The sequence below is a fragment of the Ictalurus punctatus genome, chromosome 25, assembly GCF_001660625.3.
Source record: "Ictalurus punctatus breed USDA103 chromosome 25, Coco_2.0, whole genome shotgun sequence".
NCBI classification, from domain to species: Eukaryota; Metazoa; Chordata; class Actinopteri; order Siluriformes; family Ictaluridae; genus Ictalurus; species Ictalurus punctatus.
In genome coordinates, this window is record NC_030440.2 from 9,442,024 (window position 1) to 9,469,704 (window position 27,681).

Here is a 27,681-nt window from a genome sequence, read left to right on the forward strand (position 1 = left end):
CATGTTTTCAGAATAGAAGTAACGTAGTGAGTAAACACACCCCGTGCCGCGTGCAGAACAACTAATCCATAATGAGATTCGTTGACAACGATTTTCATCATCGAATATTATCGATTTTATCGATTAGTTGTTGCAGCTCTATAATGCAGCATTACAATTTCCCTTCACTTAAACCAAGACGCCTAAAACCTGTCCCAGCATGACAATGCCCCTGTGCACAAAGACAGCTCCATGATCCAAATCCTAGTGGAAAGCCTTCCTAGAACTGAGGAGCTTATTATAACAGCAAAGGGGGAATAAATCTGGACTGGGATGTTCAACAAGCACTTATGGGTGTGATGGTTGAAAACTGAAAGTGAAAAAGCTCAGAATTATGCAAGTCCTAAAACATGATGGGGCTGTTATAGTAAAGTAGTGACGGGGTGATGTGACACGACTCAGCAATAATCCAGAGTGGATTCTTTCCCTATAACACCACGTCTTGTAGTGTTATAATCCTTTCATACTACAGCAGTTCGCCCAATGATTGGCATGTTGTGCTTTTGCAAACAAGTTACTTCCTGATATCAGGCACATTATATCAGCTATAAACTCTAGCTGGGCACATGGTGGCTTTGTGGTTCGTCTCACACCTCCAGGGTCGGGGTTCGATTCCCACCGTGGCCCTGTGTGTGCGGAGTTTGCATGTTCTCCCCGTGCTGCGGGGGTTTCCTACAGGTATTCCGGTTTCTCCCCCAGTCCAAAGACATGCATGGTAGGCTGATTGGAGTGTCTAAAGTGTCCGTAGTGTATGAATGGGTGTGTGGATTGGCACCCTGTCCAGGGTGTACACCCCCTTGTGCCCAATGCTCTCTGGGATAGGCTCCAGGTTCCCTGTGACCCTGAAAGAAGGATAAGCGGTATAGAGGATGGATGGATGGATGGATGGATAAACTCTAGCTCCCTCACCAGCTTCTGCTTGTTGTGTCACAGAAAGTCTTCCATCCTCAACACTCTCTCATGACAGAAAACTTCATCTGATTTAAAATAAACCTGTGGTTGGATTACAGACAGAACGACCATCAGTGCTGCTGCTACAAAAATAATAATCACTCAACACCGTCTGACCAATCAGAATCAAGAACTCCACAGGGCTGAGGTATAAGCACATAAACAAACTAATAACTGCGATATGAATACAATTACACCTAGTCTAAAAGATTCAGTAATAATGAGTAAAGGCTAAAGCAAGTCTTAGAGCTGTGGATTTAATGATAAAGTAAAACTACTCTTTCAGAACACCTGGTATCTTTTTTTCCATTAGTTAACAGGAAAATAACAGCATCACATTGCTGCTGGACAGACGGATGTGTAGGTGATCAAATATAGACACGCACACCCACACACACATGACGGTGAGATTTCTTCACCAACCTAGTGAAGGACTAAACCGGAACAATGTGTTAATGCCAGAGTTGGGTGTAACGCTTTACTGTAATCGAATGACTTTCTGATAATGCAGTGACATAACGCATTACTTTTTACATTGATGTCATTTCATTAGTTACTGATGCCAATAAAATTATATTACTTGCGTTACAAATTTATTGTTAAGAAAACAATATTAAGTAAAATGCATGTTTAAAATAAATCACGTTTTGCCCTGAAGATTTTTTTCTTTAGCCCTGAATAATTCTCCACCTGGAGCGGTTTGTCACTACATAACTGAACATCAGTAAAGGAAGAGTGCCTGTAATTTTATATCTTCAATGAACGGAGGCGAGACCAATCAGACAAGGTTTACAGGAAAATATGTGGAAATACTCGCGTCTTATTGGCTGACAGGTCTCAATTCTGCCAAACGCTAACTCACGGTCAGTGTGAGGGAAAATGGACATACGCAGATTTGTTTTGTTTTTTTAAACCAGTAAAGGGACTGAAACTGAAACAGTAACATCCTCTGATGCTGAGCAGGAAAACAAGGTGTGTAAATGTCTATATGAGTTCCAGTTTACATGAACATGAAATGAGCAGAGCATAAGAAAAGATAATGTACTTTGCACGGTACTGTAGCGGCTAAACCCATACAATGATAGCTTAACTCTGCCTCCCCTTGACTAGTGACACCAAACTAGCCTAGTTGAAAAGTTTTATATTTTATCAGTCTGGTAGTCCTACAAACAGTGACGACACCCGAGGAAAGTTTTATTATAAATCCAACTTTTTCTGATCATGTCATACATTGACATGCGCTAAAATTACTGAAACAACAGAGTTTCACTTTGTAGTGTATTTTTGTAGGTTTGACAGGTTTTGAAAGTATTGTAAAAGTAATTAGAAATTGATGTATTTTTACATGCAGTAATCACTAATGTAATCAGATTACAATTTTACATTTACATTTATTCATTTAGCGGATGCTTTTATCCAAAACGACTTACAAATGAGGAAATACAAGTAAAATCGGCACACTCCAGATGGGACTTTAAAGTAGGAATTAGTAATCTGTACTGGATTATTTTTTTCAGTAATTTACCCAACACTGGTTAAAAAAAGTTTATGAGAAAAATTTAATAAGATTTGAATTTTGAGCCCACCCCTATTTCCAACTATGCTCACTAAGCTCCACCCCCATGAACTTATGATGCTTCAACTAGAGCAGGGGTGTACAGATCTGTATATTGGATTTGAAATCAAAAGGGGTATTTACATCCAAACTAAGGGAACGGTGTAAGAATTAAGGTAACATTCACACATACAGTGGCTCAACAAAGCGACCGGAGATCATTAGTTTTCAATGAGAGCTGGCAACTTGTGGCGACATGAGCGACTCGGTGTGGGCGTGTCCAGCAACATGACAAAGCTGAGAAAAGTTGATGCAGCAACTACCAATGGGATAGTTAAGTGCACGTGATTCGTGATCCATGATGCTGCGTGCGAATCCGAAATGTTTCCTGAACCCAGACAGTCCGGCGCTTGCGCTTTCGCCACACGGCAAAGAGCTCACATTGCTTCTCCTTCATCTCGTACAATACGATGCACATACACACTGCTGAATTTTATACACGTACACTCTCCCTCCAGCATGTTTCATTTTAGCAGCAAGATTTGTCATCAAAAGTCTAATGCTAGTTGCACCACCCATTCATAAATGTTACTATGGCAACAAGTAGTAGGAACGCCTACCTGCTACTTCATAGTAGGGCCTGTGAACGCAGCTTTACAGCACTATTTATATGGGAGTGTCTATAAAAATTACTCCAAATATAAACAAACGCTCCGGACCGGAAGAAGGTTTCCAGGGGCTTTTTTCCCCTCCCCCAGCTAAGTAATACACTTGTTCTGAGACAATGGTTACTAATTAAACTATTAATTTTTAAATAATTTCTACATAATTTCCCTCATTATCTGTACGAGGAAGAAATTGAAGATATTGCCCACTGCACCTTTAGCTAAATATTAGCCTCTAGGACTGAAGAGCCTTGAAAAGATGACTAGTTACTACTAAAACACCCTTAAATACATGTTTATAGCCCGGGCTTTCCCAAGTGCTAGTCGTTTTTAGCGGATTTGTTTAGATGGAATACCAGTAAACATTTCGACTGCGGTGTAGTTATTAGTTATTCTCCACACCGGGCCACGCAGCTCGAGTCCAGCCGGAGTGAACATCACACACTTTCCCTCCAGCTTCTGACAGCAAGGCTGAAGAGCTTCCTTCTACACGAGCTTGTTAGCTTAGCAATGCTAACTCACTGAATAATTCCCTCCAGGGAAATGACAGGAGCTGTGCAGGGGAGCAGCTTTCGGTCTTACCTCGCTTTCTACAACATCGTGGTAAGCGGGAGGAGGGTCGAATCCACTGCCGCTTCCGCTGCTTCCGCCACCGCCGGTCCTCCCGCTGGTGTCGCGGTCTCCGCTGGGCCCTGAGCCCGGGCTGGGGCCGCTCTCCATCGGCTCATAGCCAAAGCCGAGTCCGGGGCTCTCGTTGGTCAGGAAAGCCACGGCCTCGTTGATGTCGTTCTTGGCCAGACGCAGGGCTTTCCGAATGGCGACGGGATCCGGAAATCCCATGCACAAGAGCGTCGTCATGTGCTGCTCTTCTTCGGTCTCCATGACTCAGCTGTCTCGATTCTACAGGCTTCAGTTAAGGAGGCGAACAGCGGCGCAGACCTGTGGCTCTGCACGCCGCCATGTTTACAGTCCGCGCTGCCCTGTCACGGCCGACTCGCATCGTCACGGCTAGAGAGAGCGATGAGGAGGACTGCCGGAAACGGGCTGTGTCCCAATCCGCACTCTAGCGCCCTACACACTCAATGTCAAAATAACACCCCACCGTCGGATTCCTCATAAAACAAAGTGAACTCGTGGTTGCTTTTATGCAGTTATTCGTATCGCACCATGTAGGTTTTAAACATATATATATTTTCAATAATAAAAGTACAATTTCCAAATGTAATACATTTGTATACAACTTTTATTACGCATTGACGTGTTTAAATATGTTTTATTTAATTTTTTTGTTTGTTTTTTAAGTATCGTAGACATTTTCCCCCCTGCATGTAGTACATCACTATTGGTCTCAGCATTTTTTTTGTCATGAAAATGTTTCTGCTAGCAGGAGTTTGGAGGCAAAAATATGTTTTATTTATGTGTTTATATTAGATAGATGTGGCGAGTTTGTGCACATTTACCTGATATTTTAAGTTTGAAAATCACCATTACGCAAAAATAAACTGAGAAGTATATTTTGAGAAAAATATAAGTTTTTTATAAGTAATATTTTGAGAATTGTGTTTATTTGCAGTGGTGGAATATAACTAAGTACATTTACTCAAGTACTTAGATACAAATTTGAGGTACTTGTACTTTACCTGAGTATTTCCATTTTATGCAACTTTATACTTCTACTCCACTACATCACAGAAGCAAATATTGCATTTTTTACTCCACTACATTTGTCTGACAGCTTTAGTTACTAGTCACTTTTCAGATTTTTTTTTTTTTCATACATTTCCTGTCCAGTGAAATGTGGTGATTTTGAAGGTTTGCGATAAACTGAAAGGTTAAGTTTTCCTTTATGGGTTGAGAAAATTGTCCTACTAATACATAACAGCAACACTACAAACACACGATGGTCTTATATAGGTAAATATAGGTAAAACACTGGCAGGGACCATTTTACTGCACAGGGAGTATGTTTACTTTCGATACTTTAAGCACATTTTGCTTATGATACTTAGATACTTTGACTTAAGTAAGTTTTTGAATGCAGGACTTTTACTTGTAGTAAAGTATTTTCATAGTGTAGTATTAGTACTTCTACTCAAATAAAGGATCTAATTACTTCTTCCACCACTGTTTGTTTAATTTGCCGTTTAGGGTGCTAATTAGGAAACACGAGTTGACCAGCTGGCTTTTATTTTGAAATTCGGAGGATTTAGGTGTGTCTGTCTCTACGCGTTGTATCCGAGTCACACACACAAAAAAGAAAAATAGCGTTTTAATCCATGTGTGACTTAAAGAGTAAAAAAAGAAAAACAGAGTCCTAAATTACATTCAAGTTGTATGCAATATTGGAATAATGTCGACAAGCATACAATATTGATCAAATAAATAAAACAAACAAAAATAAAATACAAATATTTTTTATTAGAAATCTCATTGAGATATACGTTATTCAGAATTACACACAAAAACATGACAGAAAAAAAATTGTGTGTTTTTATATCTCGTGGATAAGGTGTGGTGGTGAACCCGTGAGAGGCACGTGACCGAATAAATCATGTGACTGTGCGGAAGTGAAAATGGCCGCGATGGGACAGGAGGCAGCTGCTATGGACAGCATTTCTCGAGCGCCTCCGTCAGTGCTTCAGCTGAGGAGCGATACCGATAGCGGAGCAGAACCCGGACACGAAGAGGCGAGTGAAAATGTAGCGCCTGCGCCGAGAAGACCCACCAACAACAGTAAGCTAATGAACGAGCAAGACATGTTAGCTAGGTATATGTCTCCTGCCTGCAGCACAATATACTGTACAAGCATCACTAATGACTTCCTCTATCATGTCTCTTCTGAGCCCTGCCTAGTGGCAAGTCATTTCAGGGACTGCATTTATTTATTCATTCATGTTTACCTACAGCTGTGCTCATAAGTTTACACACCCCTTGCAGAATCTGCAAAATGTTAACAATATAAAAAAAAGTTAATTTAGTTCTGCCCTGAATAAACTATTCCACATAACAGATGTTTACATATAGTCCACAAGACACAATAATAACTGAATTTACACAAATGAACCCGTTCAAAAGTTTACACACACTGGATTCTTAATACTATGTGTCGTTACCTGGATGATCAGCGACATGATGTGTTTATGTTTTGTGAGAGTCCTTCATGAGTCCCTTGTTTGTCCTGAGCAGTTAAACCGCCCACTGTTCTTCAGAAAAATCCTCCAGGTCCTGCACATTCTTTACTTTTCCAGCATCTTCTGCATATTTGTTCCCATTCCAACAGCAGGTATGTGATGATTGAGTTCCATCTTTTCACAACACAGTACATTAACTGCCAGGGGGGTGTAAACTTTTGAACAAGATGGTTGGTGTAAACTGTTATTTTGTTTAAATATCTTTCTTTTTATTTTATACTGCCCTTACAGAAGCTATATAAGATATTTACATGCTTCCCAGAAGACAAAATAATATAAATTTACACTGATTATCCTGTTCAAAAGTTTACACCCCCCATGGCTCTTAATGTATCGTGTTGTAAAAAGATAGATAGATAGATGCAGATTGATAATGAAGAGCCACATGTGTATGTCATTAAATCCAGTCTTGTGCTTTTAGTGAGTGTGTGTTTGTTTGTTTGTTTGTTGCAGATGATGGTGGAGTGGAAACGGCAGAAGAAGCTACAGAGCCGGCTGAGCCTGACATCAACGAACTCTGCAAAGATATGTTCGAAAAGATGGCTGTTTTTCTGCAAGGAGAACTCACAGGTAAATGCAAATGACCTGCATAACAAGCACTTTTCCACCAGACAGTCCAACATGCAATTTAAATCTGCGACTCCTCCATTTTGTTATGATACCCATCTTTGGTTCGGTTTCTCTTCTTGCCGAACAGGACCTCCGTCCATGTCAGGGTACATAAGCCAAACAGAACACAACAGAGAAAACCACAGTTAATTGAAACGGTGGAAACATAATCACAAAGACAAGCAATGAAAGGATGATTTACAAAAATCTAAAACAAAGCAGAGAAATACAGGAAGACGCGTGTAGAACTAAACGTTAGTCTATGCATTTATAACACATTATAACACAGAAATATTAATTCAGCATCCTAACATACACCTTCTGACCATTTGTGTGACTTGTGATAATGACGAATATCTACTTCACATTAAATGAAATTTACTTTATACAGCACTGATCGGTCAAACAGAAACATCACAGAATTGTTTTTTTTTTGCTGATATAAGTTCTATTTTACATTTCTTATTTCTTATTCTTCTTCCATATTCCTATTCACTGTCCCCCCAATTTGGTGCAACATAATGGTGTTGTAGAATATGTACTATATGGCCAAAAGCATCACACCCATATGTTCTTGTTGAACATCCCATTCCAGATTTATACCTCCTTTGCTATTATAATAAACCTCCACTCTTCTGGGAAGGCTTTCCTCTAGATTTTTTGGCGTGGCTGTGGGGATTTGTGGTCATTCAGACACTAGAGCATTAGTGAGGACAGGTACTCATTTCATTTGAGGAGGATATCTGGGGTTCAGAGGGTTAGAGGTCATTGTTCTGTGCAGGACACTCAAGTTCTTTCACTCCAACCTTCTCAAACCATGTCTTCATGGAGCTCGCTTTGTGTATAAGCTCCACTCTTCTGGGAAGGTTTTCCACTAGGTTTTGGAGCCTCGATTTGGATGTAGATTTGGATCATGGAGCTGGCTTGGTGCACAGGTGCTTTATCATGCTGGAACAGGTTTGAGCCTCTTAGTTCCAGTAAAGGGAAATTGGAATTCTACAGCATACAGAGACATCCTAGACCAGGGGAGTTGAATCTTATCAGGAAAGGGCCAGTGTGGGTGTAGGTTTTTGTTCCAACCAAGCAGAAGCCACACCTGAGTCTACTGAAAGCCAAGATCAACTGATTAAACAGGTGGAATCAGGTGTGACTCCTGCTTGTTTGGAATGAAAACCTGCACCCACAGGCCGTTTCCGGATAAGATTGGACAGCTGTTCTATACAATTGCGTGCTTCCGACTTCGTGTCAACGATTTGGGGAAGAACCGCATGCAATGTATGTAGTGCAATACATGCCCACGATTCAGCCTCCAGAAACATGTTTTGTTGTGTTTTACCATCATTTGCCACTGATATTATTTTCATTGTTTGTTTTTTTTTGTGGCTTTATTTGGGTGTGCTTCTTGACTGTAGGCCAGCAAACTCACTGTGTCTTGTGACGAATAGAAAATCAATAAGGAGTACAAGTGATAACGAAGTAACAAACCAAGCTATGCAGGGGTTTTTTGTGTGTGTCAAAGTGAATCAGTTTGCACAGTTTGAGTTTAATGTTACTGATCATGCTCATCACTAGTCGCAACCACAGCTCCACTGACCAGGGTGCAGAGTGCTTATTTCAGATTAGTAACCATACATGCTGTAACACACTGTCTAGACGAAAAGCGCCGGTATTGTCTGACATCACATATACGCCTGTCGCGATACGTAGAAATAATTGTGATTAAAGATATTTATTGTCATTATATGCCAGTGATATAACAATAATATAACAGCATAATAATGCAAGTACACCCTTTCAAAGAGAGCTTTCATTCTTAAAAATATTCAGACATTCAAATACAATATTGTGAATTCTTTATGCTGGAGTTCTTCATTGTCTTTGTTTTAGTGCGTTGTTACGGAAAGAGCGTATTCATAACGTGACTTACCGTTCTACCGAGCGCCTTACTTAAGTTCAAGATCACTCGTGCGTTCGTGTCATTTTGTGCAGAAGCGAGTTGTAATATTAGGTTTATGTTGAGTGTACATGTCAGATTACTCTCTTGTGTGTGTAAAGGTGAGGTAACTAACCCTGCTAGTAAAGCGTTTCAGTTTACCACGTTTATTCACTATTCAGCTTCAGCTCACACTTAAGCGGCTCGACCCCCGACGTTACTGACTACGATTGTATTATTTCAAACACTAGAACCATTCTTTCTAGATTTTTCCTCTTCAAAAAACGTTGTTAGTGCACCGTCTTTTTTTTTTTTCTCAACAGTATGTTTTAATTGAAATTCAAATGCGCATTTTCATCTTCAATTCGACGAGCGTTCAAAGTTCAAATTTGAATTCGACAGCCCTAGAGCGGACGAGATGACTGAAGCAGCGGGAAAGATGCACCTTCTGACCAATCAGGTTTAAGAATTCAACAATTCTGTGATATAAAGTGCAGTTTAGTGATTAGAAAGAAAGTATGTGATTCACAGCACGGTTTCACAATTATATAATATTCATAGCATACTAATGTGTACAGTTTGACCATGTGGGTTTTTTATTATTATTATTATTATTATTATTATTATTATTAGCCACTTGTGAGGACTATAAACTTCTGGAGAATATGAACAAGCTCACCAGCCTGAAGTACATGGAGATGAAGGACATTTCGATCAACATCAGCCGTAACTTGCAAGACCTCAATCAGAAGTGTGAGTCCTCTGGTTCATGACGCATTTCTCCCTTAACCACGTTTCACAACACTACGTTCTGATTATATTATTTGACTTTTGTTGTTGTTGTTAATGTTGTTGTTTTTTGGTTTGTTTGTTTGTTTGTTTATTTGTTTTTGTAGATGCGAGCTTGCAGCCATACCTAGACCAGATAAACCAGATTGAGGAACAGGTCACCGCTCTGGAGCAGGCTGCGTATAAACTGGACACGTACTCCAAAAAACTGGGTGAGTTCAACCTACTGCGAGTATGTACATGGAGGATCATGTCCTATGTGCGTATGAGAAAAAGAGTGTATAAAATGTTACCACTAGGTGGAGCAGATTTGCACTCTGGTCACAGCTAGGAATGAGCTCAGGCCTTGTTCACACCTGGCATTAACCTGGTGTGATCCGATCACAAGTGGACAGAGCTAAGTACAGGTCTGAACAGGGTCGAGTGCATTTCGGAGACACGTTGTGATTGATCTCAAACGTTCGGAAGTGGTCTGGGACACGTGTGGAAACATCACGTATTTAGTGCGAGCAACAAACGACCGACCAATCAACAGCGTCATTGCCGTAGCCGGAGAATACGCAGTCATCACAAGACTGTTTAGAAATGATGCTGAACGTATATCAGAGCATACAGGATTTCACGGATTTTAAAAATTTGCGATGCAACTTGCTGCGTTTTGTGTTTTTTTTGCGTAAATCTACTCGATCTGGCGAAGTTTCAGTTGCACAAAACAGTCTTTCGCTGTGATGTTTGTATCCGTACTCATGTTTGTCGCAGGTGAATCGAAGAGGGCTTCGAATGAATGTGCGTTGTGATGACGTCACATGACGCCTCTTGGCATAAAATCTGCATCAATTTTAAAAAATCGCAAGCTTCATTTTGCGTTAGTTCCTGCGATCGCAAAATGGTGAAATCCTGGAGGGACTGGTTATGATAACTCGATTCTAACGATCCACTGATAATAACAGTGAACTTCTAGCGCACACACCCCCATATCATTCCGCCGAGTCTCGTGACTGAAACCACAGCAACGCTTTTTTTGTTGCTTCTCTCGTCGTCTCGTCTGACGTTCATTTAAACGTTTATTAGCAGACCTCAGGAAAGAAGCTGTTGAAACAGTGTGCAAACATACATAAAATAGGATTTGCATGACGTTTCTGCCTGAAAAGGAATGCCTCGGATGGCCGCAGTGATAAACGTGCACAACGGTTTTCCTCAGGCGGAAATGACGTATGAAATCCAGACACAAGTGGACACCGGAGACTCATTCGTAATGCCAGATGTGAACAGCTATCTGTCTCGGATGTCCACTTGTGTCCACTCGTGACAGATGTTAATTCCCGGTGTGAACAGGGCCTCAGACTGCATGTGGACTGATGTCCCCCCTGCCACTCGATGAGACCCACGCAATACAGTGCTTTTGCTTATGACTTTGTGACGTGCTTTCATTCTCGGCTACTAAAGAGGTTCCGAGTTCCGACGAATAGAATCTCAATATACTTGTCTTGTTATTTTTGCAGAGGCCAAGTTTAAGAAACTGGAGAAGCGCTGAGACGTGTGTTTGGAAAGATGAAGGCCCAGTTAAAGCTTCGGTTCAGATCAGCCCTTCTTGCTTCAGGAGTCTCCCCGGGCTCCTGCCGTGTTGTTGCTTCTAGTATTAGTTGGTTTCCAATAGGATCCAGAAACACACCTTCAGGTTTTTTGGATACACACAGTTTTCTGATTAGTTCCTGATTTTGCTCGGATGGACTCCCAAGTCCAGAAAAGACTCCAAGAAGCCTGTGCACTGGTTCACATAAGCATGGACATTGTGGACTTTAGTTTAGTGTTTGATGTGAGTCCAGTATCCAATAATCTTTCGGCTGATGTACTGAAGGAAACGTGCTGCGTTGGGTGTGTGTGTGTGTGTGTGTGTGTGTGTGTGTGTGTGTGTGTGTGTGTGTGTGTGTGTGTGAATCCGACTGAACTGTGTAATGACAAATCATGAATAAGGATGAGGTAATTGATAGTAGTGGGTTAAAAAATATGACAGAAATGTCCCTTGTATCTGATTTTCTATTTAATATTGTACTAAGTTCCCTTATATCTGTAAGGTATTAAATTGGGTGACTGTAAATGCAAACATTTCTGTAAAGTCTTTTTTTTTTTTTTTTTTTTTTTTTTTTATAAACATTCTATAATGGTGGTTGTCAAGGTATATAAAAATGTACTGGAAGATGCAGAGTGGTTATTATAAAGACAATTCCTGAACCTGAAGTTAGGCATTTCTAATGTTATTTCTTTCCTCTGGTTATAGTCTGTCATACATTGAGTGGAGTTTTTTTAGCATACTCTAACCCCTTTTGATCATTAGTATATATTTCAAATGTTGTAATATATCCAGAAATAACACATTTGGCTGTTTTAGTCCCTCAGCAATTCTCAGTGCTAATTGTTTCGGATGTCCCACCCCACCACCAGGGGGCACACCGAGACCACACTGTTTTCTTTATCGGTCTCAGCCTTTCACCTTGTCTGGTAGCTGCTCTCTACGTTTCAGAGCCGTGTATGGTGAGGTGCTCGTCTGCCGCTGAGATTCTCGGCTGAATGGCATGTTAAAGAGCTAATCCTCTGCTTCGCAAATACCTTCAGCTAAAACCAGCTCATAACGCCCGAGGCGTGGCGAGACGGCGCCGGTTCTAGCTGTTGCTAAACGCTGCTATAATGATCATTTTATTAAGGTCTTGTGCTGCTTAGGTTTTGCATAAATATGTGTATTTTGTTTGCAGCAGGTCATAACAGCTAAAGGGTGCCCTACTAAGTATTAAACATGCTTGCCATGAAGGGGTTGAATAATTCAGAGACTGGAGAGGTCATTGTAAGTTGAATTTGGGGAAAGCACCTGAAACATTCGTTGTGTTGAACTATTTCAATTGCTTTTGTTTGATTTGTTCATTGCAAACAGCTGAAAGTCTGTCAATTTTGACAAAAACCTGATTTGCAATGGGGTTCGAATCATTTGATTGCAACTGTACATCTGAGCTGCTGAGGGTCAAGGGCCCAACAGTTGTAGTGCTGAGGTTTGAACTCATGACCTTCTAATCGGTAATCCAGCGTCTTAACCACTGAGCTACCACTGCACCCTATTATAACAAATTAGTCCAATGAAAATTTCTTCCTTGTTAACACCCTATAGTTAATTTACTTGAATTTGCCTTACTAAGTTGTTTAATTACCTTTTAATACTTAGTCTTATCTTTAACACTGACATGCAAGCAGGTGCCAATTCTCTCAATAGAAAATACCGGAAGTCCAAAAATTCACCCTATAAACCTCACGTTGCATTTTGTCGTAGGTATCCCCATATGGTTTTACATGTAGATGAAATTTGCTTTCATCTCCTACAGCCTCGGAAGCTCTTTGCTTGCACAAGTTGATGAAGGGCTTTTGTCTGAAACACTCTGTTCTCTGCAAACGTTGTCTACTACACTTCATTTTTACTACATCCGCTTTTATTACTGAAGTACACTGCACTTACCTCCTGCCAAAGAAACGCATTACTACACCATGAATGCAGCATCCATGAATTCCTCATACTGTAGCTCAGCACATAGACAGCAGACAGTAGGCAAAGATGCCTTCACAAATAATGAAATGAAATGTTTCTCCATTAAAAAAATACTATAAAGAGCAGTAAACAGTAATAAATGAAACAAAGGAAATATATTCTGTGTGACGACCCTTTGCTTAAAAAATATTAGTAGTGCAGTTTTATAAGGAAATGAGCTGTAAGTTTTATTGAGCATCTTGCAGAACCAGTCTCAGTTCTCCTGGAGACTTTGACTGTTGCACTCGCTTCTTATTTTTGCAGCAAATCCCAACAGCCTGTTGTGTTTTTTCTCTGGAAAGTGTCTCTTACCACTTCATATGTGGATCTCTTTACTGATATTTTTTCTGTGACATTTAATTTTGTACTGCACAAAAGAAATCATAAAATAAAAAAAAATCTATAATAATGTTTGTATTAAAAAAGTAGAGTGCCTAAGACTTTTGTATAGTACTGTGTATATAAGATTTCACTTGCACACTGAAACGTGCATAAAATGCATAGGAGGGAAACAGGCCCTCTGTGACGCATCTAGTGATAGGACTGGTAAGAGTCAACAGCTCGATTCTCTTGACCAGTCTGAGCACTTTATTATAATTCGAGCTCCTACTGCATCATGTTTACATGCGCATCAAATTCCGTTTAAGGTCTATATTCGGGTTGCAGCCATATTCCGAATACGATGTTGATATGCGTACAGGCATCAGAATATTCCTGTATACATGGATACTATAAGTATGCCTGAGTTGCCATTCCTAAATACATAGCCTACCGCTAAGCATCTGTTATCACCCACAATTCCTTGCAGACTGAGCATACGCATTTATCTCCTTTCAGTGGATTTTCTGAATATAGTGTTTACATGCAACAAATTTCCCATTAAAACAGGCATATTCCAGGGGTGGGAATCAGAATATCTGAATCGGGAAATCGGATTGCGTTGTTTACATGACTCATTGACTACGTTTACATGGACAGCAGAAATCTAATTAATGAGCTTATTCTGAATAAGACAATATTGTGATGAAGGTGTTTACATGAGTCACTTTTAGAATATTCCTTTCATGTTCCCGTTTTACATGTTATAGAACATAGATAGATTAACGGCACACGTCATTACGTCCCCACGCCACGCCGTCCGACGTCCCTCCAGAATTTCACGTATCGACATACAGTTTGTCTTTGTTATGGCACCGTATACAGTTTTGGGTGTTTCATTGTTAATTTTACGGTTAATTATTTGTCATGCTATACGTGCAAATAGACGACTGCTTGAAGCCGTGGGCTACATCCAAAACCGCGTACTTACCTACTATATAGCAACCGAAATACATATATCTCGCCTACTATATACATATATATGTATTTCTCCTACTATATAGCAGTTAAATATGCAGTTTCGGACCCAGCCGTGCTCTCTTGTTTGCTGTCAAACGGTTGCGCACTGTGTGGACATGACCTGTCACAAAATGCGGTGAAAACTCCCACACGGCGCTAATAGTGTGATTAAGGTGTTTACATGTCTGTAATGCGCTTCAATAATGCGACTAAAACAGGAATACTCCACATGTCTTAATTCCATTTGTGTTTATTTCGAGTAAGACTTTAGTCAGATTAAGTTCATCAATAATCGCTGTTTACATGTTAGTTTCTTAATCGTCTTAGAGTATCGTCTTAATTGGGTTAATATCAGATTATCGTTGTCCATGTAAACGTACCGAATACTAATTAGAATATTGGTAAATTCCATATTAATATCAATGGCATATGGATGTGCATGTAAACATAGTCAATTATAATCATTTGACTGAGGAGAAAGGTAGTAAGTTAATTGGTTTTACATGACACTGTTAGGGCTGACATTGTATGACTGTGTGTTTGGGCAGTTCTTGCATTTATGTGCAAAGATCAGAGTCATGTGACAGGCATGAGTTCCCCCTTCACCAACACACCAATAAGCACTGAATGCTCGAGATGTCACATGCAACATTTACTCTGAAATACTATTGTGAGAGCAACTGAGAGGCAATGAAATCTCAGTGTTGGGCAATCAGCCATCTGTCTCGTACACAGTGACTGCTAAGAGATCTTAATTTAATATCTTACCACTTGTGCACTCTCTCTCTCTCTCTCTCTCTCTCTCTCTCTCTCTCTCTCTCTCTCTCTCTCTCTCTCTTGAGAAAGTTTTCCCAGTATTAAACCCACAGTGGATTTGCAGCATTTGGTAAGAAGGGCCATTACAATAAAGTTCTCTTGAGTTGTGCAAGAAATTGACCACAATTGTGGAGTTTATTTAGTGAGGAGAATGAAATTTGTAACCACACTAGACTCATGGAGACGCATAGAAACACCAGGCATTGTTCAGCCCACACATAGGCCTATAGGTATTTCCAAACCCAGCCCACACACCCGCCTCAAATGTAATGGACTGAACATTCTCTTCAAACTGATCAAAACCGGCATGAGAACCTGATGAGAAAAACGGCTACCGTGTATGCGTGGTTGAATTAACATTACATACGTGAGTGTATGTTGGAAAGGACATGCCGTGTGTTCCCATTAGTGTCCTTCTCTTCTCTTCTCCAATGATTTCTCCAGTCATGGCCTCCTCTTACGTTCTGTCTTTGACCCAAGACACAGTTCCTCTCTTATGCTTCTCTAAGCACCTAATAACATAAACACAAACTAAGCTAAGCCACACTCACGTGTGATCAGCAAAGGCAGTCTAATATATATATATATATATATATATATATATATATATATATATATATATATATATAAGAACAGCAATAGCTATTAGGCTACATGTGCACTGTTCTAGGTTGCATACACATGAACCCATGTGTTCTCCGCCCAGGGGACGGAAGAGCATAGCTCTGAAACGAGTGTTTATGTCTGTGGTGAGAGGAATTACGGGAGAATTCCTTGGTTTCTTCTGGGAGCGCTTGACCCTAGTGGACCCCTAGAGACCAACAGTGTTGGGATAAATAAACATACATAAATTTGACTCCCTCATGGTAGCCGGTGGCCATATGTGTGTTTTGTGTGTGCTGTGTATGTACTGAACATACTAAACGCAGATAGCAACTGACGTACACTTATGAATAGTATAAGTAACAAAAGTGTGTGTTTATGCATGTTAAGGAGGGACAGATACACAAGCATGGTGAATCAGCAGTCCTCAACTCATGGCTGAACAGTATAGTTATTGTGGACATGCTTATAAACATTAGACATGCGTTTATCAGAGGCAATAATGTGCTTGCACCAACTTCCTGTGTTGTTCATCATTAGATGCTTTATACAAAAATATTGCTGTATCAAAAATCACGTAAATCATGGCAACTTCAACAATCATGGCCTGCATGCATTATGACTTGTTTTAAGATGTGATTTTATTTGTCAGATTTGGCTTGGAGAGTTGAATGCATTTACCCTGGCGTAACGTGTCTAAAGTGTGTCTCAGACTTCAGACCTCGTCATGTGGTTTGAGTGACTGGACTTAAATCTGTTTTGAATGTGTCTTATGTGCAGTTACACTTCTATTTTTATGTAGATCCGTATCCAGTTACAGTGTATTCCCGATACTAGAGGTATGAAACAACCAGGTGTAAACAGGCTCAGCTGTAGCCCCCTGTGTTGTAGTTATTACACACTGATGGAAAAGGTAAAAGGTAACTGCTGTGAAACAATTCTAGGCCCATCTCTTACTATCTTACAAAATACTAGCACATTTTTTCTACAGTGGGAATTCGACATTTAGAAATGGAAAAAAACAATCATGGTCTTTTTCCATATGTTTCGATGAGTCCCCATGTGACCCCATGTGATCTATTGTTGTAGACCATCCACCTCAAGGCTCAGTGTGTTGTACATTCTGCACTACTTTTCTGCTCACTACATTTCTAAAGAGTGGTTATTTAGCTACTGTAGACTACAGTCAGCTCGAATCAATCTGATTATTCTCCTCTGACCTTTTTCATCAACAAGGCATTTCTGCCCACAGAACTGCCGCCCCCTGGATGTTTTTTGGTTTTTGTACCATTCTGTGTAAGCTCTATAGACTGGTGTGTGTGAAAATCCCGGTGAGTGTGAAAAAATCCCAGGAGTTCAGTAGTTTCAGAAACACTCAAACCAGGGCACCAACAACCATGTAGTCAAAGTCACTGAGATCAGAGGTTGGGAACCTCTGTTCTATGATATTATATCCATGTTGAACTGTCAATTGGATAACATACAACAAACAGATGAGTTTCCTGGGCAGGAGGCCCGCTCTCCCTCAGACCTGAACCCTGAAGGCTGGATTATCAGAGAAGACGATCGGATGTTGAGGACTTCCAATACTTTCCTCTCTAACTAAAAGCAGCTGACCTGCACTTTGAAATCACCTCCAGGAACGTCTGAGAGCTTATGCCTGGGACCGGTGATTGGAGCGGTGCCCCCCCTTCCCCCCCACACACACAGATAAGTGCCGAAGCAGTGTGGCACCATTGTAGCCATCTAATTACAGTAGATGCTGGGGCTTTTGGATACTGGCCTGTTTCTGTTGATTTCCTGAGTGAGTGTTGGGGCCCAAGTGGCCTTTACCATAATCTATGCAGCTACCATAAATGCTTAGTGTAGCAATTGCCTGAGAGCGCTTCACAAAGTAAGATTACAAGATTAAAATTACTCATCTGTTTACTGTACTCAACTTTTAAAACTCCCTTTCTCTATTCTTCACTTTCTTTGGTTGCCCCAGGATCCAGTGCTTTACTAAGTCCAAGAAAATTGTTGCAATGGCCCCCCCCCCCCAAAATGAGGCCCTAAACATTTCTTTTTCCTTGTACACTCCACCAAACCCCAGCTCACGACGAATCAGTGATGCCTGTGAATCAGTGATACACAAGGTAATAAGTACACATGGAAATCTTAAAGTCCAATCATTTGGGCTACCATAATATTATCTAATGGTAATATTTGATAGTATTGTGAGATCTGAAGAAAAAGACATCCCAAAGTAAATCCCAGAATTAGAACCAAGCTGTGTGTGTATGTGTGTGTATCTTGCATCCTTGAAACAAATGAAAGCCCTGGGCATGGGGATGAGGACCAACCAGTGATGTATTTAGAAGCCTTTGCTGCTGAGGAACAGCTGGCTTCTCTGCTATTCACAGTTTCCCACTCCAATTGTGGAACTCCAAAGCTCGCTTTGTGACACTAGAGGAGTGTGTGGTAGCTGAATTAGCGCTAACAGGTGTACATTCTGCCTGTAAATCTCTTCGAACAATGGCTGGCATGAAAGAGGTGTCTGAGAGAAAGAAAGGCCAGTAACTCCCAGTAAACTGAAACCCTCTCTGTTTCTCTCTTCCTTTCTTCACATCCAGCCTGAGCTTCTTTTACAATGGCTGTAAATCAGGGCTTCAGAGAGATTCTGAGACAGGCATCTGATCGAGGCACTGTTCCCACCGTGCATCCCTGACTTTCTTTATGTAAATGAGATTGGTGTGGTGAAAATGATAGGGGCAGTACCCTGAGCATCTGCCGAGGGAGAGAGAGAGAGAGAGAGGGACACATCTTCATTTGTAAGACCATCATGTACAAGGTATTTGTACATTCTATCACATTAAACAACACTCTAATGTGGGATCATTTTAAAATTAACAACCCCAGTGTGTCTGTCCAAACATTCCCTTTGTTGTTGCTTTGCCCAAGGTGCACAACATTACATTATGTTAAAAAAAGAGAAAAAAAGGTGGAAGGCGGAAAAAAAGCAGCAAATCATTCGCACATGGTATGGGCCTCTTCCATACCAAGTTTGTCCAAGGGTCATGATGTCATCAAAGCACCATCTTTTGTTAACCATGCAATTAAACAACTGTCATGGGAGTAATAGACATGATGGAGTGATTGGTCAGCCAGGCGTAACACTATAACAAAGCAAAGACCAGAGTGCAGGAGGTGCTTGAAAGTTTGAACAAGTTCCTGCTTTCCCTCTCATTGCTGTTACATGCTTCACCTCCATTGTGGCCTTGTAAAGAATATTATCCACGAAATGTTCACGTCTCAAGATTGTATTATTTTATTGTTGATTTGAGGTTGAGCCAGTGATTTAGGTTCCCACCAGCAGCAGGGACAAGAGAGTATATCGTTATCATGGGAGTAGTTTATCTTGGAAGGATACACACGTGCGTAGGAATCTATTATTATGTAGTCTGTTATGTGGGTGGTACAACCCATTCACCACACACACACACACACACACACACACTGCAAGAAATAACCTTACAAAGTGAAATTATCTTGAATATAGGCGAATTTATCTAGTATTTCCTGTTATAAGATTCCATAAACCAAATATAATATTATCAAACTACTTTCTAGACATCATGATCAAAAAATCATTTTAAGCTTTACATTTTCTTATGCAGTACACACATTTTTGTTCTTTTTTTTTTTTCTGAATTCCCTTTTATTGTCAAAACAGTATGTGAATATAATAGTAATATTTTTGATGTTTCATTATTTTCAGAAAATGTGAACAGATATGAGGAGTGATGTGGGGTAAAAGCTAAATCTTTTCAGAATATTGCATTATCAGTTTAATTAACAAGATGTGTATTCTAGCAAAGTCCCCCCCCCCCCCCCCCCCCCCCCCCTTTGTTTTTATCTCAGTCGTGATAAAGTGATCACAAAGGTGATTCTATGATTGTGGTACATATACAAATATACAGGTAAAGACCCACCTCTTCCATGAACACGTAACTAACCCCTAAAACACCAACCCCACATTATCCTTTTAAAAAAATAAGAAGAAGAAGAAGAAAAACCAACATAAACTCTCCCTTACACCTCTACTCTGTGCACTTTGCTTCTCTAGAACTCAATTATAAATCTGGTATGTTTGCACTACTTGTATTGTTCTCTGCTTGATATATCGCTTTGCTTGTATTTCCTCATTTGTAAGTCACTTTGGATAAAAGCATCTGCTAAATGAATAGATGTAAATGTAAATATGTATGTAGAGATAAAACATTTTAAACATAAATGTCCCTGACAGCAGCCTATGTGCATTTTTCAGATAAATAATATAAAATCCATCCATCCATCCATCTTCTATACCACTTACTCCATTTCAGGGTCACAGGGGAACCTGGAGTCTATCCCAGGTGGGGTACACCCTGGACAGGGTACCAATCCCATACACACCCATTCATACACTACAGACACTTTGGACATGCCAGCCAGCCTACCATGCATGTCTTTGGACAGGGGGAGGAAACCCTTGCAGCACTGGGAGAACATGCAAACTCCACACACACACAGGGCCACAATGGGAATCAAACCCCCAACCTTGGAGGTGTGAGGCAAACATGCTAACCACTAAGCCACCGTGCACCCTAATATAAAACATTAATTAATTAAAACCTACAGCACTACAAAACAGAATACCTTAAAATAATGTGTGAATCCATTTAACATCACATGCTTGTAACATCCTTTTCCATGATTCATCGTGAACACATTCAAACCCATATTAAATATTTGAAATGCTCCATGATGACTAACTGAATGTCCTGAAGATCGTTGAAAGAAGAAAAATAAAGTTCCTCTCATTCATTTTTCTTTATTTTCCGTGATATTAATTGATAAGGTCACTTTCAAAGTATGACCCTGTTACTCAAATTACAGATTGAAACTAATTGTTAATTTTAAAAAAAATTATAATTTTATGTAAACTATTAGAATGTCCTTATTGTCTTTATGCCATTAGCATGGATTCTAGTTAACCACATTTTGTGGATTTGCTAAGTCTATGCTTAAATTTAAAAAAATAAATTAATTAAAAGTTAAAAAAAATAAAAACCCTCAAAAACCTTGTTAATTATTTAACAGCAAACAGCATTTTCAGGAATGGTACCTTGACTCAAAATGAGATACTGTTGTTAGAGATTGATCAACACATTTTCTGAAAGGTTAAATGCATGTTTTCTTAGAGTCACTGTTGAAAAATATATAAATGGTACCCGAATCGTGGAATTTCTCAGAAACGTATTTCTTAGTGTAAAAACATAGTAAAAAAAACACAGTAAAGCATATTCAGATTTGAATGATGACTCGAAAAACCCAATACAGGTCAAATTCAATGCAATGAGCGCAAAAAAAAAATCACATTGAAAGTCTTTTCATGTTTAGATGATGTCGTCTGACATGCACTACTGATCACCAAGGCAACACTGTTCACCAGACACTTTTTAAACCCACTCTATGTGCTAATAACCTGTAGCTCATTGACTTCACATTTCCACAAGCAGACACAAATAAACTGCTTATTTCAACCAGCACTGTTTAAATAAGTGACGTCACTGCCTTATGGGAAGCACGGCAAGGACTATTAATGAGGTCGAGTTAATCTGATACGTAGCTAGTAATCAGCAACTTTAATAAGAGTTATCTATAAACACATGCATCGTGTAGTGATGAGAGAGGCTGAGATCAAAGTCCGAAATTCAATGAGACTGAGGGAGAGCCAAGTCAAATCCTGCATGTGTTTATGGCGTGAAAAGTGTTCCTTCTGGATGCTACACTTGTAGCTTGTGAGCTTAGGCAATGCAGAGCAAATGGATGTAATTTAGAGGTTTCAAAGGCTTTGTTAGACTTTCAAGTTCAGGAACAAATGGACATAATTGCATTAAAGATTGTACTGTGCCTGCGAGTTCGGAGGAACATGTGGGTCTCGGTGGTGATAGTGCGCAGTGCATTACGGCTGGATAAAGAAGATGCATATGGGTGAAAGATGGGCTAGGGAGTTTCTGGATAGGCAAAGCATGTTCTGCTCTGACTCACACAGACACACAAAGACACTCACACGCATACAGCTAACAGTTCAACCCAACCAAACCAAACCAGAGCTCATGTGCCAGCATTATGCTAAATTGTAACCACCTCTATGTATACTGTATATGTTAAGCATTATCTGTACATTATCTAACATTAAGTTGATAATAAAAAGCAACAATCTAATATGGAAGCCTGTTTCCGCCATGGAGAAAAATAAAAAATAAAAAAGGTAATCGCGACTTTTTCCCCCTCAGAATTGTGAGTTCATATCACACAATTTTGACTTTATTTCTCGCAATTACAAGTTTATATCTCACAATTCTGGCTTTTTTCCTCACAATTTAGACACCCAGTTGAGATTTAGTTACAAGTAATGTACACAAAATCAGTCATTGCCTATAAATAGGCTATATAAGAACATTCATCAGCTAGTCAAGACAAGGAGAACCAGACGCTCCTGCGCTTGTTACCTGAAGTGAGTCAAATTTCAGGTACTGTGTCAAGTGGACATCTAAATTGTGAGTAAAAAAAAAGAAAAATTGTGAGATATAAACTCGTTATTGCATGAAAAAAAGGCAGAATTGTGAGATATAAACTTGTTATTACATGAAAAAAGGCAGAATTGTGAGATATAAACTCGTTACTGCGTGAAAGAAAGTCAGAATTGTAAGATATTAACTTGTTATTGCATGAAAAAAGGCAGAATTGTAAACGTTTACTCAAAATTGCCTGAAAGAAAGTCAGAATTGCAAGGTTCTGAGATATAAAGTTGCAGTTCCCTTTTAACCCCCCCCGGCAGAAACAGGCTTCCATAATTTAAGACTCAAATATTTAGGTTACATGCATGTCCTGAATGTAATTTTTATTTTTTATTTTTCAATTTCGGAGGTGAGATGGAAGTTATAATGTTCTTTAATAGGCCAAATGGGCTTACAGTATAATGTTATGTGACTTGTCTGGTATTTGTTGTCAAACCACAGAATTTCATACAATCAGAACTCCAACAGCAGCTAATGGCTGTGAATATATACAGTAAATGTATGACTGTTATATTTTATTGCATGTTCAGTTTACACACAAATAGACATGTTGACTCATACCTCCATATAACAGCAATCACAGATTCTATATACTATGAGTAGGCTAAAATTCATTCAAAATCTTTTTTGTACAAATGAGTTATTTGCTCTTGAAACACAAAAACCACTAAAAATGTAAATGGTGTCATATCAACCTCTTTGAACAATGCAATACTCTTAAAGAAGTAAATTCACTACACTAAATCCCACTGCGCTGTAAACAGAATAACTCTGTGGTCAACAGAGATTCATCACAAACAGGCAGTTACACAAGTGCCAGTAAAGTGTGGCTCATCACTGTCCAAAGAGAATTTTATAGCAGCCACACATGTAGAGAGGAGGCACAATCTGTCAACAGGAAATATGTCAGTGAAGGAAATGTAGGACACAGCCAGTGTTATAGAGAGAAGGGGGGGGGGGGCCTTTTCCGGGGTTATTTTACAAGTCCATATACATGAATAATCCACAACAAGATTCTACTTTCCATCAAGATAAGAGAATACTAGATATAAGAAGATAAGTAATTACTAGAACAAGATAATATTTTCCGTTCCTCTCTTGGGAATTGTATCCTAATTCTGGAGAGAATTCCCAGGATGACGCCTTATTCCCAGGCCCATGCTAATAGTCTGCACTGCTTCATCCTGCAAGCCAAAAGGTTGCCATTTTGGAGCTCTGATCTCTCACCCAAGCAATAAAAACACAGTACTTAAGTCTGTTTATATCCACTGCACCAAACAACAAACAGTAAAGTTTGCCAACTTCATTCTGCACAGTGGAAGTACGAAAGTATATATTACTTCCATACATTACAGTGGAATTGTAATTTATTCCACATCAGTTCAGATTTAATGAGAATGAATCCTTTGACTTATACCAGACTAAGAAATGGAAGATAGCAGTAATTAAACCTATTGTGTAGAAAAAGATAAATGTCATTAACAAACATTACCCAACCCAAAATCCAAATAAACTAAGTAGTCCCCACTATTATTAGTAGTAGTAGTAGTATTTATTTATTTTAAAGTAATACTCATTGAGAAAGACAAACAGATTTTTATTTTGTATTTTGGGACACATACAGTTCATAAAAAACAAAATGACAGAACTTTGTAAGAAGTACAGTGTGTAGTAGCTAGCTAACAGTCGTCTAACAAATTGTTCATTAATGATAAGTACAAGATAATGATTTACATAAATGACATTCTCCTAAGCCTGGCAGACAGCACAAAGATGCTAAATGTGGCTAACATTACACATTAACATCAGGTTATTTAGTTAAACAGTCATTTTGATGTCAGGCAGCAGATACAGACGCAGGTGCAGGTACAAACGTATGTTGTTTAAGCTGGCAAACAAATCCAATATGTAATCCAAAAACAGAATCAAAATCCAGGCAAAAGTCAGGTGATGTACAAACAACATGAAGTAGGGCAGTCACGAGCAAAAATAGAACATCAGAAACGGGATCATAACCAGACAGACAATCAGCTGTAAAAAGGCTTGGTATTGACTAGTATGAAAACACAGAACGTATGCTTCGCAATGGGTGAGTGGGATGAGAGTCCTTTTTATACCGTGGCTGTGTAATTGAATCCAGGAGCTTGTGATCAGTAATCAGGTGAACATGGTTCTCGGTTCTCTGTTCTGGGTGGCCATGTTTGTAGACCGTGCTGTGTTCTGGGAATTGTAGTTTGTCACCAGTTCCAATGTTGATTTGACATTCAATCTTACATTTATAAAACAGCTCACTGGTTACACTGATTCCTCAGTGATAAACTGATGTATGGTTTCAGTGTATTATAGATACACTATATGTGGCCAAAAGTTTGTGGACACCTGACCATCACACCCATATGAGGTTCTTCCCCAAACTGTTGCCACACTGTCAGAAGCACACAACTGAATAGAATGTCTTTGTATGCTGTAGCGTTACAATTTCCCATCACTGGAACTAAGGCTCAAACCTGTTCCAGCATGACAGTGCTCCTGTGCACAAAGAGAACTCCATGAAGACATAGTTTGTCAAGGATGGAGTGGAGGAACTCAAGTGTCTAGCACAGAGCCCTGACCTCAGCCCTGACCTCAACTGAACAGCTTTAGGATGAACTGGAACGCTGACTGCACCCCAGACCTCCCCACTTCTTTACATCAGTACCTGACCTCATTAATGCTCTTGTGGATGAATGATCACAAATCCCCACAGCCACACTCCAAAATCTAGTGGAAAGTCTTCCCAGAGAAATTAAATCTGGAATGGGATGTTCAACAAGCACATACGATATGGGTGTAATGGTCAGGTGTCCACAAATCTTTGGCCATATAGTGTTATACAGAATGGAATATTATGTAATGTTTACCTTTCTAGTAAAATGCCATTTCTAGCAACATTCTACTAAAAGCAGACTAACTACAGTAGCTTCATAAAGTTTCCAGTGGCTTCAGTTTTTGCTTTACTGTGTTATGGATTTAATTTTAAATAGATTAAATATACTTTTTTGTCAATCAATACACATAATAAACACATAATAACCCATAATGACCAAGTGAAAATAAGATGTTCTATGTGGTTCCTATCTGGGCTTTGGCTGGGCCACTGAAGGACATATAAAGAATTGTCCCAAAAGTCCCTCCTGCATTGTCTTGACTGTGTGCTTCAGGTTGTTGTTGTGCTGAAAGCTGAACCTTCACCTTAGTCTAAGGCCATGCATACTCTGAAGTAAGTTTTCATCAAGGACCTCTCTATATTTGGCAGCATTCATTCGTCCCTCAATTCTGACCAGGCTCCCCATCCCTGCCACTGTGAGAAGCACCCCCGTAGCATGATGCTGCCACCACCATGCTTCACTATAGGGATGGTTTTAGCAAGGTGATGTACCTGGTTTTCAGCAGATGTAGACACTGTAGTTCAGCCCAAAGAGTTTCATTTTTGTCTCATCAGACCAGAAAGTCTTCTTCTTCATGCTCTTACAGTGATAATCTCATGCCATATTCACATCTTACTGTAACTGCAATAACAAAAAGACTGAAGATGCACAGTGTATAGATCCTAATCGATGTAGATGTAAATTAGATGCAAATGAACTGTGAGAATAGAGGGAATTCTGTACATAGTGTTTTGCAATGATAACAGCTGGGTTTATGACATACGTAGCTGTGTTGTTGTTGGAAATAGAGCGAGCAAAGCGCAGCCAGTAAACACATTTTGGAGGTGGACTAGATTGTAACAGGCCTTTGGTAGTGCGTTTGTTTTGACAGGCTGTGGTTTAATGCTTAGACCTTCCAGGTTGTGTTTTCTCTCTCTCTCTCTCTCTCTGTGTATGTGTGTGTGTGGGAATGGGAATCGTACCCCTAGCTTTACCACAGTACTGGAAATGAGCCCCTTGATGTGAGCTGAAAAGTACTCAGAGACATTCTGGAAGCAATATACAAAATCTAAATACATGTAAATAGATTCATCTTGGGTTTGAGAATTTTTTTTTTTTGTTCAAAGGTTACCGAGTTCCCATCAAGGCCAAAAGCAGAACAGCCATCACTAAACGCATTTCTCTCCTAACAAGCATGACATCGGTCTTCTCAGAATCATTCACCCACCAACAAGTAAACACACACACACACACACACACACACACACACACACACACACACACACACACACACACACACACACACACACACACACACACACACACACACACACACACACACACACACACACACACACACACACAGCTGTCTCTCATCCTGTCACAGGTCCGATAGAGTTCTTGGCAGAGAGGAGCAGCATGTGTCAGCCTCACACAGCTCAGAGTGTTTCTCCATCTTGCTGTCCACTGAAGCCTGGAACAAGAGCACAATGTGGGGAGTTATTCATAGGATTATAATATTAATATTATATTACAGTTGTGTAATACCATGGGGCTTCATTGCATTGGTCCTTGCTGAAATGCACACTCAGTCACTGTAGTCCAGAGGGGAGAATTCCTGTAGTGCACTCGGATTAGTTGTCTAGTTTAGGCCAAGGTGCATAGAGTTACACAATGGCCACAGCTTTTTGTTGCCAAAGCCAAACACCACACATTAATGAATAAAATATACTGTAATGCAATACTCTAGTGGAGAACAGTCTCACTTGACTAATCAACAAAACTAATCAAACTGGCATTGTATAAGCATTATGTATAACTTTACTTTATATAGAAACCTGCAGCAATAGTGTGCCATTAAGCTTTAGTTGTTGTACTCTTCACCAGTTTGAATCACTGGCTGTAAATGTCTATCATAATATGTGATGATTTTTAGTCATTATGTTTTCAGCAACAACAACAAAAAAGACATGCTATCCATCACTATTGCATAGTTACTTAGTTTAGCACATTTGCCTCACACCTACAGGGTTGGGTGTTCGATTTCCACCTCCACCCGGTGTGCAGAGTTTGCATTATTCTTCATGTGCTTCAGGGCTTTCCTCCCCCAGTC

The 27,681-nt window shown here is 39.8% G+C and overlaps 2 protein-coding genes across 3 annotated transcripts in view; one reads left to right on the forward strand and one right to left on the reverse strand.

The window, feature by feature from the left end:
* The window catches only part of usp24 (ubiquitin specific peptidase 24), a 67,594-nt gene extending 63,372 nt beyond the window's left edge, over positions 1-4,222 (reverse strand). For both annotated transcript variants that reach the window (XM_017455884.3, XM_017455883.3), the window contains exon 1: positions 3,793-4,222. In XM_017455884.3, coding sequence (XP_017311373.1) covers positions 3,793-4,092 — 300 coding nt within the window. In that variant the 5' untranslated portion in view covers positions 4,093-4,222. The remainder of the gene's footprint in view (positions 1-3,792) is intronic.
* A 1,520-nt stretch (positions 4,223-5,742) lies between these two features.
* bloc1s2 (biogenesis of lysosomal organelles complex-1, subunit 2) lies at positions 5,743-11,836 on the forward strand. The gene is made up of 5 exons (XM_017455887.3): positions 5,743-5,943; positions 6,855-6,971; positions 9,577-9,696; positions 9,840-9,944; positions 11,235-11,836. The coding sequence occupies exons 1-5, from the start codon at positions 5,784-5,786 to the stop codon at positions 11,264-11,266; spliced, it is 534 nt and encodes a 177-aa protein (XP_017311376.1). The 5' UTR covers positions 5,743-5,783; the 3' UTR covers positions 11,267-11,836.
* The last annotated feature ends 15,845 nt before the right edge of the window (positions 11,837-27,681 follow it).

What these genes read in the sequence shown, in the direction of transcription:
- bloc1s2 (XM_017455887.3), top strand. Translation starts at nt 5,784, where the DNA reads ATGGCCGCGATGGGACAGGAGGCAGCTGCTATGGACAGCATTTCTCGA. An exon ending in TCTGCAAGGAGAACTCACAG is followed by an intron (nt 6,972 to 9,576) that starts GTAAATGCAAAT and finishes TATTATTATTAG; the next exon opens with CCACTTGTGAGGACTATAAA. An exon ending in CACGTACTCCAAAAAACTGG is followed by an intron (nt 9,945 to 11,234) that starts GTGAGTTCAACC and finishes TTATTTTTGCAG; the next exon opens with AGGCCAAGTTTAAGAAACTG.